Source organism: Solanum pennellii, chromosome 7 (assembly GCF_001406875.1).
Source record: "Solanum pennellii chromosome 7, SPENNV200".
NCBI classification, from domain to species: Eukaryota; Viridiplantae; Streptophyta; class Magnoliopsida; order Solanales; family Solanaceae; genus Solanum; species Solanum pennellii.
In genome coordinates this window covers 74,635,410-74,651,266 of record NC_028643.1, presented here as the reverse complement: position 1 = coordinate 74,651,266, position 15,857 = coordinate 74,635,410, and the positions used below count along the sequence as shown (strand labels likewise).

At 29.4% G+C, this 15,857-nt stretch overlaps 2 protein-coding genes across 3 annotated transcripts; one reads left to right on the top strand and one right to left on the bottom strand.

The window, feature by feature from the left end:
- Positions 1 to 1,051: 1,051 nt before the first annotated feature.
- Positions 1,052 to 7,434, bottom strand: LOC107023990. 2 transcript variants are annotated; one of them, XR_001457298.2, is made up of 3 exons: positions 6,074 to 7,434; positions 2,875 to 2,956; positions 1,052 to 1,153 (listed from the first exon to the last, which is right to left on the bottom strand). XR_001457298.2 is itself a non-coding variant. In XM_027918615.1 (2 exons), the coding sequence occupies exon 1, from the start codon at positions 6,699 to 6,701 to the stop codon at positions 6,078 to 6,080; it is 624 nt and encodes a 207-aa protein (XP_027774416.1). In that variant the 5' UTR covers positions 6,702 to 7,434; the 3' UTR covers positions 2,822 to 2,956; positions 6,074 to 6,077. The 2 variants fall into 2 exon arrangements, 1 of the variants encoding a protein (XP_027774416.1); XM_027918615.1 differs by lacking the exon at positions 1,052 to 1,153 and having other exon boundaries at positions 2,822 to 2,956.
- LOC107023989 (G-type lectin S-receptor-like serine/threonine-protein kinase SD2-5) lies at positions 2,629 to 5,271 on the top strand. The gene has a single exon (XM_015224849.2). It carries the CDS (start codon positions 2,632 to 2,634, stop codon positions 5,125 to 5,127), a length of 2,496 nt encoding a protein of 831 aa, XP_015080335.1. The 5' UTR covers positions 2,629 to 2,631; the 3' UTR covers positions 5,128 to 5,271.
- Positions 7,435 to 15,857: the final 8,423 nt, after the last annotated feature.

Below are 15,857 nucleotides of genomic sequence, written 5' to 3'. Positions count from 1 at the left end.
TATATAGTATGCATCAAACTTCTATTTACTGTGATGAGAAGCTATTTATTATTAATCTAAAATTTTAATTATGGCTGAAAAATTGTAAACTTCGATTTCTAGATTATTGGCTGGACCCATAAATAGTTAAGTAGTAATTGTCCAAATTAGAATGTCTACTTATGCCTTAGATACTTTATTTTATTTAAGAGAATGTGTTTTTATTCTGCGTGATTATTAAATGTTAATTATTACTCATATCAATAATTTTTTAAAATTGAAAGTTGAACATGAAGATTCTCTCCACTATTCTGTAAGAACACTTTCGGAATTAAAATTTCAAGGGAAAAGGGTCTGATATACCCCTCAACTTTGTCATTTAGAGCTGATATACCCCTCGTTATAAAAGTGGCTCATATATACCCCTACTTGTAAACAAATGGCTCACATATACCCTTTTCCTCTAACGGAAATGAAAAAAATAATAATTTTAATCTAAATTATTATTATTTTTTCTAAAAAATATAATCCCATATGAGTAAATTTAATCCTCGTCAAACATATTTTTTTTGACATTTTTTTATTTCAATTTATAATTATTATTTTGATAATCAAATTTATTTATGTTTCACTAATATTCTTGTAAAACTTATTGTAGATGACCAAATTTTTTCTTCGAATACGAAATTAAATTACAATACACAGAAAAAAATAGTTTAAATTTTTTTTATTTAAACTAAGGAATGAAAGAAAAAAACAAAATAAGAATAAGAAACTCAAATAATTATAATAAAAGAAGTCAAAAAATAATTTATGTATGAAAAAAATTAAAATATACCTTGAACTTTGATAGAAGAATCATATATACGCCTAAATAATTTTTTTAAAAAAATTAGAAGTAACAAATATAAATTTAAAACTAATTTTTTAACTTCCGTTAAATAAAGGGCATATGTGAGCCATTTTGTAACGATAGGGGTATATGTGAGCCACTTTTATAAGGAGGGATATATCAGCTCCAAATGACAAAGTTGAGAGGTATATCAGTCCCTTTTCCCAAATTTCAATATGCTTTAAGAATCAATTTACAAAGATTTATGTTATGTGCATAATTCAACATGAGAAGAAAAGAGAATGAGAAAACTTGCTTTGGTCTTGCTCGGCTCCCTCCCACCTGCGGCAAATGAAGGATAACAAAAAATGCTCAAGTATTCATAATATTTTTTTTTCTTATTTAGTGAACAAAATATAAATGGTAAAACTACTATTGCTAATTTTAGAATTTTCTATTTTATAACTCAATTTTTTAGTTTATAAAAATTTAACAATAAGGGACAAACGTCCCTAAAACTAGTATTATTATAAGTGGGAAGATTTTAAGTTTAAAGTTAGATTACAAAAATGTCTTTCATCAATTTTTTAAATTAAAAGATCTTTTATTAATTTTTAAAATTAAATCAATAATGACAATTAAACTTAGACTAAATACATGATTAGATATTATAACTTATCATTTTCCATTTCTTAATGAATTTGATTATTAAACCTTTTAGCTTTTACCATCAAATACATTCATTCACAATACTTCATCTACTTAATTTCTCCCTTTATAAATTGAATAAAAAATATTAATCCACTACACTTTGTGTTTCATCTTCTAACCGTTCTTATGTAATATTTTTTTATTGGTAACTGTTTTTCTTATTAATTTGTGCATTCGTTCATTTTTTATTTTAATGATGGAGGAACACATCATCTAATAATTCTCATGTTTGTTGGTTTGTGCCCTTCGTTCATTTTTTTATTTTAATGATTGTTGGAGTATTTATGTCCAAAGAAACACCAGCCTTGGGGGTTATAATTTTTGAGTGATAATTCTAATTAGTAAAAATATTATTCTAGCCTTACAAGTTGCTCATTTTCCTCCCCTATTTGTTGATATTTAAGTTCTAGGGCAGAAAGTAAACACTAAAAAAAATTTATTTCACAGATAAGAGTACTTCAGACAATATTGAACAATTTTATCAACAAGAGTTGGATCCATATAAATTATAACAGCAATAGAGATCAAACATGCAATGCACGTTTTCAGAACTAGTATATGTAAGAGTAAAAATAAATTAAAAATAAACTGTTTTTTCTTTTCTCTTTCTTGGGTAATATGCTTTTAACTATGTACAGTAGGGACAAACATGTCATTCTTTGAGTTTGATTCATTAAAAATTACACCTAAAATGAATTAGACTTGGATAATAGAATTGCTCGGATAGTAAGCACATCTATCTCCGACTTTAGGAATGTGACTTCAAATCATCAATAAAGCAAAAAAGAAGGAAAATCTTAAAAAATAAAATTATAATTAAAAAAAATAGACTTTTTGAAAATCCTTGTTTTTGAAAATAGACTTGGTAAGGTCAACGCGTTCCTTTAGTCCACCATTTCTCCAAGTTGTAGGAAGTAGGTTGGTTGGTGCTTTCTTGACCACAATTATATTTTGCATTAAGGATTAAAAAATTGTATTAATGGGTCAATAACAAGCAAATTAAGATCTAAGAAACTTTCAAACAACCCTAACATCTTAAATTTAAGTTCATCTCAATGATGAATTAAAGGCCCTTTGCCTTCTTTGGAAAACCAAAAAATTTGGTCTTTATGGCTTTAGGCCAGTTTTTACCTTTTTTCTTTTTAATTCTCTGTTGTTCTTTTCATTTGATAAGTAGCCAACCTTATGATTATCCATCTGCAAATCTTTCTACAACTTGGGTTAACAGCATTTCTGCAGACCATTCAGTGGATTTCAGTGATGGCTCAACAGTAAGAGCCATACTACTCAAAGGAACTTTTGGTCCAAAATATGCTTGTGGTTTCTACTGTAATGGCATTTGTGATACTTACCTCTTTGCCATTTTCATCGTGCAAACTAACAGCGCGTCCCAAATTACTTCTCCATCGATTGGATTCCCACAGGTTGTTTGGTCTGCAAACAGGAATAAACCTGTTAGAATCAATTCTACTTTGGAACTTACAGCACAAGGAGATTTGGTGCTTAGAGATGCTGATGGTACTTTGGCTTGGTCAACTAACACTACTGGCAAGTCTATTGCTGGCTTAAACTTGACCGATGAGGGGAATCTTGTTCTGTTTGATTCGAAGAATGCAACTGTTTGGCAATCGTTTGATCACCCGACTGATTCTTTAGTTCCAGGGCAGAAGTTAGTATCCGGGATGAAACTAACAGCAAGTGTTTCAACAACAAACTGGACTAAAGGAGGTTTGTTTTCCCTCTCTGCTATTGATAATGGTTTGGTTGCTTTCATAGAGTCAAATCCTCCCCAAACATACTTTGACGCGACTATTGGTGGGTTGAATGCAAGTAGAGGCTCAAATTATGTTGTGTATTTGAATGGTAGCTTAGCTTTACTCTCAAACTCTAGTAATTCCAGCGATTCAGAGAAACTGGTTTCATTTAGTGTAGCGACCTCAGCTCAATATATGAGACTGGAGTCTGATGGACACTTGAAAGTGTATGAGTGGCAAAATGGGTGGACTGAGGTGAATGATCTCCTCACAGGTTTTTACGGAGAGTGTTATTATCCCATGGCATGTGGGAGATATGGCATTTGCTCAGGGGGGCAGTGTAGTTGTCCCAAATCGAGCTCTAATTCAACGATCTATTTCAGACAGATGGATGATAGACAGGGTAATCTGGGTTGCTCTGAGGTCACAAGACTTACATGTAATGCTTTAAGTAACCACAGATTTTTGGATCTTCAAGATGTGGACTATTTCACATTTACGACAGATATCAGAAACACTAGTATGAATACCTGTAAAGATGCATGTTTGAGGAACTGTTCCTGTAAAGCTGCTTTATTTCGCAGTGGTTTAAACTCATCCACGGGAGACTGCTACCTACCATCCGAGATCTTTTCACTAGCGAATAATGAGAGGGACAAGACAAGGTATGATTCCCATGCATTTATAAAAGTACAGGTTGAACCTGAAGTAGCTGCTGCTGAAGAGAAAAAGCGTGTTAATGGTGCTATACTGGGATCTGTCATAGGAGTTCCCATTTTAGGGATCATAATTGGAGTTGCAGTTTTCATATTCTGGAAGAAGAGAAAGGCTAATGAAGATGAGGAGGATTATCTAGATCACGTACCAGGAATGCCGACTAGATTTTCTTATGATGATCTAAAGTCTGCAACGGAGAACTTCACCAAGAAGCTTGGTCAAGGAGGATTTGGGTCAGTTTTTGAAGGGTGCTTAGCAGATGGCACAAAGATTGCAGTGAAATGCCTTGATGGAATAGGACAAGTCAAAACGTCATTCTTAGCTGAGGTTGAAACTATTGGCAGTATACATCATGTAAACTTGGTGCAATTGATTGGCTTCTGTGCTGAGAAATCTCATAGGCTTTTAGTATACGAGTGCATGAGCAACGGATCACTAGAAAAATGGATCTACCATGGTAAACAGGAGCAAACTCTAGATTGGAACTGCAGGAGGAAGATTATTCAAGACATAGCCAGAGGATTAGCCTACCTTCACGAAGAATGCAGGCATAAGATTCTGCATTTGGATATTAAGCCCCCAAACATACTACTGGATGAGAAGTACAACGCTAAACTCGCTGATTTTGGGCTTTCAAAGCTAATTGATCGGAATCAGAGCCAAGTCATGACTCAGATGAGAGGCACTCCTGGTTATTTGGCTCCTGAATGGCTTAGTGGAGTTATAACAGAGAAGGTAGATGTCTACAGCTTTGGCATTGTGATCTTGGAAATTTTGAGTGGAAGAAGACATTTTGAAGCATCGGAGTCTGAAGACCAACAGGTAATGGTGAACTTATTCAGGAGAAAGGCAGAGGAAGGGCAGCTGGTGGATCTTATTGATAAGCACAGTCAAGATATGCAGTTTTACAAAGAAGAAGTAGTAAAGGCAATGCAGATTGCTGCCTGGTGTTTACAAAGTGATTACACAAAGAGGCCATCAATGTCGATGGTGGTCAAGGCCATGGAGGGTGTTATAGATGTTGACAAGGATCTAGACTACAGCTTTAGACCACAAACTGTTTCCGCAATACCAAATATCTGTTTTGCAGATTCAGCTCCTTTACTGCCTTCGGTCCTATCAGGCCCTAGGTGAGGAGGAAGTTCCTTGGAATTTTTGTAAATTTCTTGTTTTTATGCTATTGCAGCTTGCTCGCTGCTGTGTAAATTTCTTCTCCAATGTTCACGAAGTTATGATTGTTGTCTTCAATTTTATTCATGCAAAGTCTGTCCCTTTGAGAACTAATCAACTCATCAAAATGTGGATTTAATGAACAAGGACGGTTTAATTTATACCGTATAGAACATTCCAAACCTAACACTTCAAAGGGATTAAAAGCAACATTTTTGAAATTGCATGTTGTCTACGGTAAATACTTACATGCACACCCGCTGTTTACTCCAAACCAGGAAATTCCACTGAAGCAGTTAAAATTTAAAGTGAGAATACATATACTAAGTCACAGTTAAGTGATAAATTTACGTAAACACCAGCTCATGGACATCTAAGGAAACACAAATCACTGATCATGCACATGACCGGAGAAGCTAAACGCATCCTCTTTTGTCCCCCTTGATAGATATAAGCTAAAAACAACAACAAGAAGCTCAATGTATTCCCACAAGTGAGGTATGAGGTAGGTACGCAAACCTTACCCTGAGAAGTTAGAGAGACTGTTTCTGATAGAAACTCGCTCAAAACAGTTTTCGAATATGGAAGGGTAGTAGTATGTAGCTCCATACTAGATTTATAGATCATCAATAAGCAAAAGAGTATCTAAGATTCTGAACTCATGTCTAACTACATGAACCTTTCAGCCATGGCTATACAAGGTAAAGGAAACGAAAGAACATCATGTACAAGTAAACTAAAATCGGAGGATGACGATTTTTTAATTCCATATAAACAACTATGAATAGTCACATATTGCTTTATGTATAACAAGCTATCATGATCAGAGTTTGATAAAATATATACACTACTATTTACATATTAATTTTGGAATGACGTCAACAGAATTTACTCAGTAAATTGAGCTTACTGATTCAGTAGACAGATGTAAGTCTAACTGGAACAACCTTCTCTCTAGCTGTATCACTGAATCCACCAGCCACAATTCTCACCACTTTCTTAAACGCAAAATGCAAGCAATTCGACAACGCAGCCCAACACATCAACTCATAGACAAAATCAAAAGCCGGATCAGAAAACGAGTTCGACGAAGATTCTTCCCAATTTGCCCCTCCAAATCCATCGAAATTCCATCCTCTACCACCACCACCACCTCCGCCCCAGCTACTACCACCACCAAACGGCCCGTCATAATTACCTCCATCAAATAAAAATCCGTTTTCATCACCTTCATCAGCTCCACCGATCAACGACTTCCGTATAATCCGCCTTGTCTTACGAGCCAGTCTTCGAGGTGCGGCTTTGACCTTATTGTACTTTACAGGAGGCGGCGCTAAGGCATCGATCGGACAAATCACAGCGGAAATTTGACGAACTCCGGCGGTGGAAGGTGATTGCTGCTCCGATGAGGAATCGGAGAGTGAGAAAACGTTGTTTGATGAGAAATTGAGATTGCGATTCAGCAGAAACTTTGAAACACCTAAGCCTTGAGTGGTTACCACCGCCGTTAACGTATCGGAGATCATAGAAACTTCCATTGATTATTGATCTAAAAGGGCAAATTTCGAAAAAAATCAATCAATTTTTAGAATGGGAAGTTAGATATTATGAGAAGAAGACAATTTATATGGTGCTGCTTTGGAATTTTCAAGCGGTAGAAGAGAGAAACGTGTGATTCTCTGCAATGCTTATTAAAAGTTTTTTTCTTTTCTTTTTCTCCCTTTTTTTTCTTCCCTTTTATTTTTGGATATATGTATATATAATATATGATTTTAAAATATAATATTAAGATTATTTGGTCACCGAAGGAAATAAAAAGTATCCAAAGAATATAATATTTAGAATATTTTGTTTGAAAATAAAAGTATCTAAAAGATTAATACTATGCACAATTGAAAAGAAATCAAAAACCCGTAAAAACGGTGAAGTTGAAGGGTATTCCGGTCATTCTATTATTTAGGGCTAATCCTTTTGCTTTTCTGCGTTAATCTGTTCTCTGCTGCTGCTCTCTTCATCCGCCATCTGCTTTCTTCGAAACTTGCGTTTTGATCGACTTTGTAGTTCTGTCAAGGTAATTCGTATTATTGTAATGGGGAGTAGATTGGGCAGAAGAGTTGTGAATTTCGCAAATCTTCCGATTAAACTTCGTATGCCTTCCTGTTTCTCCAACATCACTGAGATCTCCCTCAAAACCATCCCCTCTGCTTCCAAGATTGAGATAGAAAGAGACCCTCAAAACCATCACTGAAATTTTTTAAACATTTCAGATTACATATAAAAAGGAAAAAGTACAAGTATGTTGATTTAAAAAGATAAATAATTATCAAACAATGAAAAAGACATAATTATTATTCTATGGGATTTAACATATTCACCCTCAAAATAATTAATGATAAATACAAAATGTGATTAGCTTTACTATATATATTCTAAAAATAGAAGAAAGGTTGAATACAAAAATACAGTAATCAACTACAAAGTTATATTTAAAAACTCAAAACGATGGAGATATGAAAAATAAATATTTACTTACAACTTCATATTGGAATATATTTATCTTGTAACTATCATAATTTACATATTTCTCAACAAAAAGAAGATGAATATGCATGAAATTTTAAAGAATACAAATAAATAAAATAGTAAGAATTCTTATAATTTCAAACTGGTATTGAAAATTTTACAAGGGATGTAGACTAACCTACTGTAGAATGCAACATGATTACAAACTTGAATAACACAAGGAATATAAATAGTATGGTGTGAGTATGTTTGATAGAATCTTCACTTACCCCTACTTATCGTACAAATTAAAATTGAAAGGTTGTTAAACCCTTCATTATCTACATTTAATTAGTACATGAATATATGATGCATTAAGATCTTATTTGATGCATGAATTTAAATATAACTTTTACTTAATATTTAATTCATTAAATAGAATATCAATATTAATTTATTTTAGAGGTAAAATAAGAGTAAAATGATAATTCAACTTTGAGGTTAAGAGCTTCCCACTTATAATAACACTAGTCTTGAAAACGTGCGTTGCACATTTGATCCCTACTATTATATAAAATTTATATAGCCTAACTTTATAAATATAAAAATGATCGCATTGACTAATTAAGTTGTTAACATTCCACATCGATCATCAAAAGATTGATTTCAGTCTCCTTGAAGATTTCAACATGCCTTCTCTCATTGCAAGCTCGATTAGGAGTAGTAAAAATTTGTACACAATATATTTTGTTTCTGTAAGCAACAAAAGAATATATGAGTAATAAAGTGCTTAGTGTTATAAAATGAAGCTAAAATTAATACTACTGAAAGATAAAACCAACATAAATATAGTGACAGTTAGAGATGGGTTTTTTTTTGTTTCTTCAAAGTGGGCAAAAGTCCCTTCATAATGTATAAAATGACACCATTTTTAGGATATGATTAAGTAAAATCAAAGAGTGTTTTAAATATGACATTAATTTCTTGAGAATGTGGAAAAGATTATATGAGTGTGGAAGATTAATGAGGAGATAGTCAAGGTGTATAGTATTAAAACACATAATGAATAAAAATTAGACCTAGAAATTATTGACTTGCACTTTTAAACAATCTATTTACAATAACTCTGTAGTATTTTATTTTGTAATATCTTGTATCTAATGGAGAAATAAATTTTTTTTAAGAACTTTTACTAATATTATAATTAATTGTTTTTACAAAACTTCGTTTTTGTATTTTATTGTATCAAAATAAGTGAATTATAAATATCAGATTTCTGTAAATGAAGAAAATATAATGGGATGATAAAGTGTTAAAGTATATATTTAGTGAAAGCTTTATTAAGAAGACAAATATGCAAATATTAATCTAAAAATTCAATTCTATATTGAGTTTTGAAGTGCATATCAATGACAAATAGTTTAAGTGATTTACCATTATCATATAGTAATTACATGTTACTATTTATTCTTAAATATTTTTTCCTTTAAATATTTTATTGTAGTCATTGCTTAGTATTTAATAAGACTACATTAATAATTAAACACTCTGAAAGTTTGAATTATTCTTATAATTAAAGTGAATGATGCATCAACCTGAAAAATGTACTAATCTACAAATAAAATTATTGAGATATTGCTAGAAATTAAAATTAAAAAATGATCTATAATTTTAATTCATCTGAAAATTTGTAGTGATAATTTAAATTTTATATATAACCATATATTATATAACATTCGATTTGATATAGAGATAAAATAGTAATCCAATGGAGAATTAAAGTAAGCATTATGAGGAGCATTAAAATAGAAATTCAACTAATTATCAAATTAAAAATTTAAGGAGTAGAAAATTAAATAACATGCAGCGAAAAAAAATTACAACTAACTTATTGTTTAATTAATATTAACAGGAAGAAAAAGGAATTACAACTAATACTTACTATTTAATTAGTATAATATTTAACTATAGTATATGGGCAAACGACTAAATAACAATCCAACTTTGAGGTTTTGATGTTCCCATTTTTTATTATAGGAATTATTTTAGATTAAAGGGCAAAATGACTGTTCATTCAACTTCTCAATTTTGGAATATATATATATATATTAGAGTGCTGTAAAAAATAAAAATATATTTGTTATTACAAAAATTATCGAATCACACCTTGTTTTGATGTGTTCGAATGATATTTAGTCATTCTTTATATATCCATCTTTTCACATATTAATTAATGAAAATATATGAATTGAATGCATTCTCTATTTCATATACAATATTTTACTACGCACTTCTTGTCCTTTTTTCTTTTGCATTCTTACTTCAAGGTCTATACATCAATATATTAATCAACACAATCTAGCTAGAATAATTTATATGATAAAAGTTGTGAAAATATAGAGAAACTGATAACTAACTTACCATCTCCCTCATCGTTCTTGCAAGCCGTGAAGACCTTCAAAATCCAATCACATAGATAGAAATTAACCGTAAATATGTGGAAGGAAGAAAATCAAATACATTGTTAGAGTGTGTCGATAAGAAAAAGAAGAAGAAACACATAAAGTCAAACAAAAATCAACAATGAATAGTGATATTGACAATTAAAAAGTACAACAAACATATTATCAGAGTAACGATTAATTGCAACAAATATATTCTTACAAACGAATAGTCTATACAAAAGAGATACAACTACAAACACGTCAAATAACTAAATAGATTGCCTAAAAAGGGAAGGGGTGAAAGAGTTGGAGGAACTTGTAAAGAGAAAAAACTCTTGAAAATTTGATTATTTTCTCTCTTAACTTTTGAACTTTTATAATATGATGCAACTTTAGAGAAGCTCTTAGAAGACAAATACAATTGAAGTTAATATGAATATATATAATATTTGTAACTGATAAGAAATCAAATATATTATAAATTAAGATTTAATGAAATTTATTAAATAAGATTGAGTATGATTAGTTTTTTAAATAATTAATAAAGAAAAATCTGGAAAAAAAAAGAAGATGGGAAAATGATTAAGGTATTGGAATTTGAAAAGTATAACTTTTGAAGTTATAACTGATAAGAAATCAAATATATTATTAATTAAGATTTAATGAAATTTATTAAATAAGATTGAGTATGATTAGTTTTTTAAATAATTAATAAAGAAAAATCTGAAAAAGAAGATGGGAAAATGATTAAGGTATTGGAATTTGAAAAGTATAACTTTTGAAGTTATAAAGACTTCACATAAATGACATATTAAGTTGTTTAAAAAATTGAAACAATATTATTAATTCCAAGAAATTTAATTAATATATTTTTATTAATGTTATATGACTAATTTCATCCTTAAAGGGTATAAAATTTTAATTTTTGATAGATATTTTGGTAAATCTAACTTTGCACCAAAAAAAGCTTTCTCATTTTTAATATAATATGATATATATTATAAGATAAATTTAATCAATTTACCAAGTATATAATTCATTGTTAGTTTGTGCTAATTATAACAGAAAGAAAATTGAAAGCCCAACAATTGCAAGCTTCCATTGTAAGTATTTTTGAAGCAACTACTTAGCATTTAATATAATGTTATAAATATAATTCATCTGAAAATTGTATACCTTTACCCGGTAGGAGTAAAGGAGGTACACTTAAATAATCATTTTAACTGTTACAAAACTTTTGATTTCCTTTTATCATTTAATTACAAATGTTCATTGTATCTAAGATAAATTCATGTCATAGATGATAAGTTCTTCATTTTTAGAATATTAATTTTTTATTATAATCAATATGTAGTGTTTAATAGAAAATACAATAGTTTTTATTTATAAATAATGTACTTTTACATTTTTATCCAAAAACATTATGATATTATAAAGACATTTTTGTAATTCAACTTTTGAAGTAGAGGCTTCCCACTTATAATATAACTAGTTTTCGGAACGTGCGTTGCACGTTTATTCCATACAGTTATTATATAAAAATATTGAATTTAAAAATATTAGTTTTACCAATTTATATTTTATTCATTAAATAAAATTCATAATAATCGAATATTACATTGACAATCAAGCAAGAAATGTGGAAAAATAATAAGATTACTATAGCATCTAATAATATGAATATATTTATATGATTTATCCTTAATAATCTCTCATTACGCTCCATATACTAAGTACACAAATATGTATATACTTAAAGAAACTATATCAGTAAGGAAAGGATAAAAGAAAAAAATATATAAAAGTACATTTAAAAATGAATATAAAAGTCATAAATTAGTAATTTCAGCACTAATAAAAATATACATAACATTTATAATTTCATAGTAGATTAAATTAAAGAAGTATAAATCGGTAAAGAATACAACAAAAATAAACAGATAAGAAGAAATACAACATTCATACCCTTCTTAAGACTTTAATTATAACCATATATATAGTAAAAAGAAATACATAAGGAGTAAAGTTCTTGATGATACCTCTCCCGTAACAAAAAAAAACATCTAAAATGATAAAGATAAAACTATGATACAAAATATCATTCTAATTAGGATCAAACAAATATTAATATTTAAAACAAAAAAAGTACATGAAAATTGCCTAGTGATTCACATCAACAAGAGGTAAGTGATAAAGAAAAATTACTTTTTCATGATACATATATATAGCTAAAAATTTATATGATAAGATGAAAAGGTGAAGAGTTATTTAAGGTAATTTTTAGAAGTTGGTGATCTTAGACATGGGGGAGAATAAAGGTTGATTGTTTTTACTAATAATTCAATACATTTAATTATAATAATTATAGAGAAAGGATAACAAGTTTAATCCATTTAACCACACTAACTATAGAGAAAGAATAGAGATTTTTTATTTTTTTTAAAAAAAGTAATTCCTAACAATTTTCTATGAAATAATTTCTAATAATTTTCTATGAAATATTTTTGTTTTTCAAAGTTTGACTTTACACCTTCTTATTTTAGTATTTAGTATAATATAATATAATTTTATCTAAGGGGTGTCATAATCTAAAGAAATTAAATTGTGTAAAAGCCATGAAAATATTTTGAGAAGATAAAATAATATGCCAGCAGCGCAACTACAAGACCCATAAAGTAGAGAGAGAATATAAACTGGAAGAAATGAGTTAAAAATCTACCAGAAAATCAGCTCATAGGTATGTCTTCATCATCACCCTCTGGCAGTTGTAAAGGTCCCTTAAAACCACTCTGGTTTTCACCAAGAAGTTCACGGGCAGATTTCTCAAGGAACTCCTGGGTAGCAGTTCGAACAGTGTGCTGCTCGGAATACTTCCTCTTCTTATGAACAACTCTTTCCAGATACTTAATCCTAGGCCCGTCAGCTTTACTGATTTCTCTCATGCTTTTTCTCTGCTCTGCAAGACAGACTTGTTTTAAGACACGCCAAACACAATGGAACTTGCACACATTTAGAAAGTAGTTTAGCACTTACCAGGTGTAAGATCAGGCAACGAATGCTCGATAAATCGAGGAGTAAGAATAAAATGATAAAGAAATTTGACGGGGTGATAACTTTATAAAGTGCCAAGAATATGAAAAGGATATAAAATATTTAACTGATTGAAGTTTAAAAGACAAAAGATATAAATGCTGTAATATGAAAAGTTTGATACATTATTTAAATGATCAGGACAAAGTGATTATTTTTAATATAATTAGGGATATTTTTGTAATTCAACTTTCAACTATGGAGTTTCATGCTTTTAGTATAACTAGTTTCTGAGGACGTGCTTTGCACGTGTGTTTCATGTGAATTTTATAGATACATTAGAATGACTAAAATTTCATGAAAATATATATGTAAATTGTAATGAATAATAAAAATGTAATAATTAAAAAATAAGAATAAAGACTTAAGGCAATAAAACGTTCATAGAAAATTAAATAAAGAAGCTAACACAGAGAAAAAAAGACAAAAAGAAACAGAATATTTAAGAAAAAAAATACAATATAGACATTATTCTTATAAGATTGATGTGTATATATGTGAAAAAATAAGTACAAAATTAGTACATAACTCTCTGAGTTCTTATTGGCTCCTTTCATATCCTATCAAAATTGAAGAGTCTTCATCATCTACTTTTACTATAGAATAAAAATAGTAACCTAATAATCTTGGTAGGGATTTCATGAGATAAAGAAGTTGAATTTATATAAATAGAATAGAAGGAATATTAAAAGATATCTTAAAGTTTTAGTTTAAACGTTTGGAGGTTATGAATATGAAAAAATGAGAGTTATGAATATTAAGAGTATAAAAGTTATTAAAGAAGTAATTAGAAAATAATAATAAATAAATGAAGAATATGAAAAAGAAATTAAAGTTAGCAAACAATGTAGAAAGAACAACTAAAGTTCTTATCATGTAATTAAGCATTAATGAATTTAAATTTGTGAAGCTAGAGTCATTCTTTAATAATAATCAAGAGGACATTATCAATGTATGTCTCCATTTTGTAGATTTACACCCTTTAAATTATTAAATTTCGTTATTTATCATAAAGGATAATACTTTATCCACATCATTCATATTATTCATGAGAGGTGTTAAGGAAAAGTAATAAGAAGAGGAAAAGTAAAGAAATTTAGGAAAAGATTTTTTCTTAAAAAAATTATAATTATTATATACGTATAGATTATAGATGATAAATATTAATTGATTGGATATTTAAATAGGAATTAATCTCCAGAAGTCTAAAAGCCATTAAAATTTAATTAATTTTATACAATCAAATATTTAAATATTTTATAACAATTTAATTTATAAAAAGGGTAAAATTGTAATTCAACTTTCAACTTTTTTGTTCATGCTTTTAGTAATATATGATATGATGATATATGATATGATATGATTAGCTTCACAAATGAGTTGCCTTATGCCATCATTTTCCACTGAAGAACAATTCCCAAATTTCAACTCAATAATTGTTCCACCCCACAAGCAAAACTAGGGCCAATCTTTAGTGATATTATTTCAATTGTATTTTGCTCCATAATTCAGTTTCTTTTAGAGACTATGTTGCTCGGATTCTTCTAAAACGTTGTTGTATTTATGTTAAACTCTACATAATTGCATTATTTTTTAAAGGCATAATACATATATTTGACCCTAAACTTGACTTCAAATTTTAACTTTGAACTCCAACTTTCATAATGCACAAACAGACACTTTAACTATCCAATTTTTAAATAAATAAACACATGAGTCCTACATGGCAAAATACACGTAGGACACCATGTAGGACAAAAAATGACATGTAGGATATGTGTGTCTATTTGTTCAACTTTATATAAGTTTAAATGTCTACTTATGCACACCCAAAGTTGAAGGACATAAATGTGATTCGAAGTCAAATTAAATGGTATATTTATGTATTATATGCCTTTTTGAAATATCTGACATACACCTATCGATATTTTCAAAACGAAACATTAGATCAAAAGGCATGACATTTAATTTCCTCCATGTGCTAGTGTCCTCTTCCAAACTTTTGTTGACTTTCAACACTGTTTTAGCAGCTGATTTTGACTATTATAAATGACTTCATATTGTATTTACTGAAATTGGAAAACGAATCACGTTAATAGATTCAGTTTATAAAGTAAAGTGTGAAGATGATTATTAATTTCAATTTTCCAGAGTGTTGAGTGTACCACTTATGTTCTCATTAGTTTGTATTTGATTTTTCATGTACTATGTTCATATGGAGCACAAGAAATATAATAAATATATCAGTTATTTAATTTCTTTTCCCCTCTGTTGAATAAATATATATTTTTTTATGATGGGGTGCCTAGGCGACGTGTGAAGTAGGGTGGCAAAATCAAGCTCAATTCGATCCAACCATTTAGGTTTGGATTTGTTGTTGACCAGCTCATTTGTTAGCTCGACCTATCTCAACCCAACCCATTAAAAATTGGATTGATATGTTATCCCAAATTCATTTTTGAGAAATCTTCGTCAAAATATTATTAAAAACTTATTTTTTTGATTTTATATATTATATATAGTTATAATAAAGAAAAAATAATTTTATTAGGTACTAAAAGCTCATAAAATTGTGCCACACCACTTTATTTTTGAAGTGGAAGGGACTATCTTCCAAACTCATTGACTTCTTCACTTTTTTCAGCAGCTAACTATTGA

Bases quoted from the DNA above. Each gene is read 5' to 3' on its own strand.
- LOC107023990 (XM_027918615.1), bottom strand. From the start codon at position 6,701: ATGGAAGTTTCTATGATCTCCGATACGTTAACGGCGGTGGTAACCACT.
- LOC107023989 (XM_015224849.2), top strand. From the start codon at position 2,632: ATGGCTTTAGGCCAGTTTTTACCTTTTTTCTTTTTAATTCTCTGTTGT.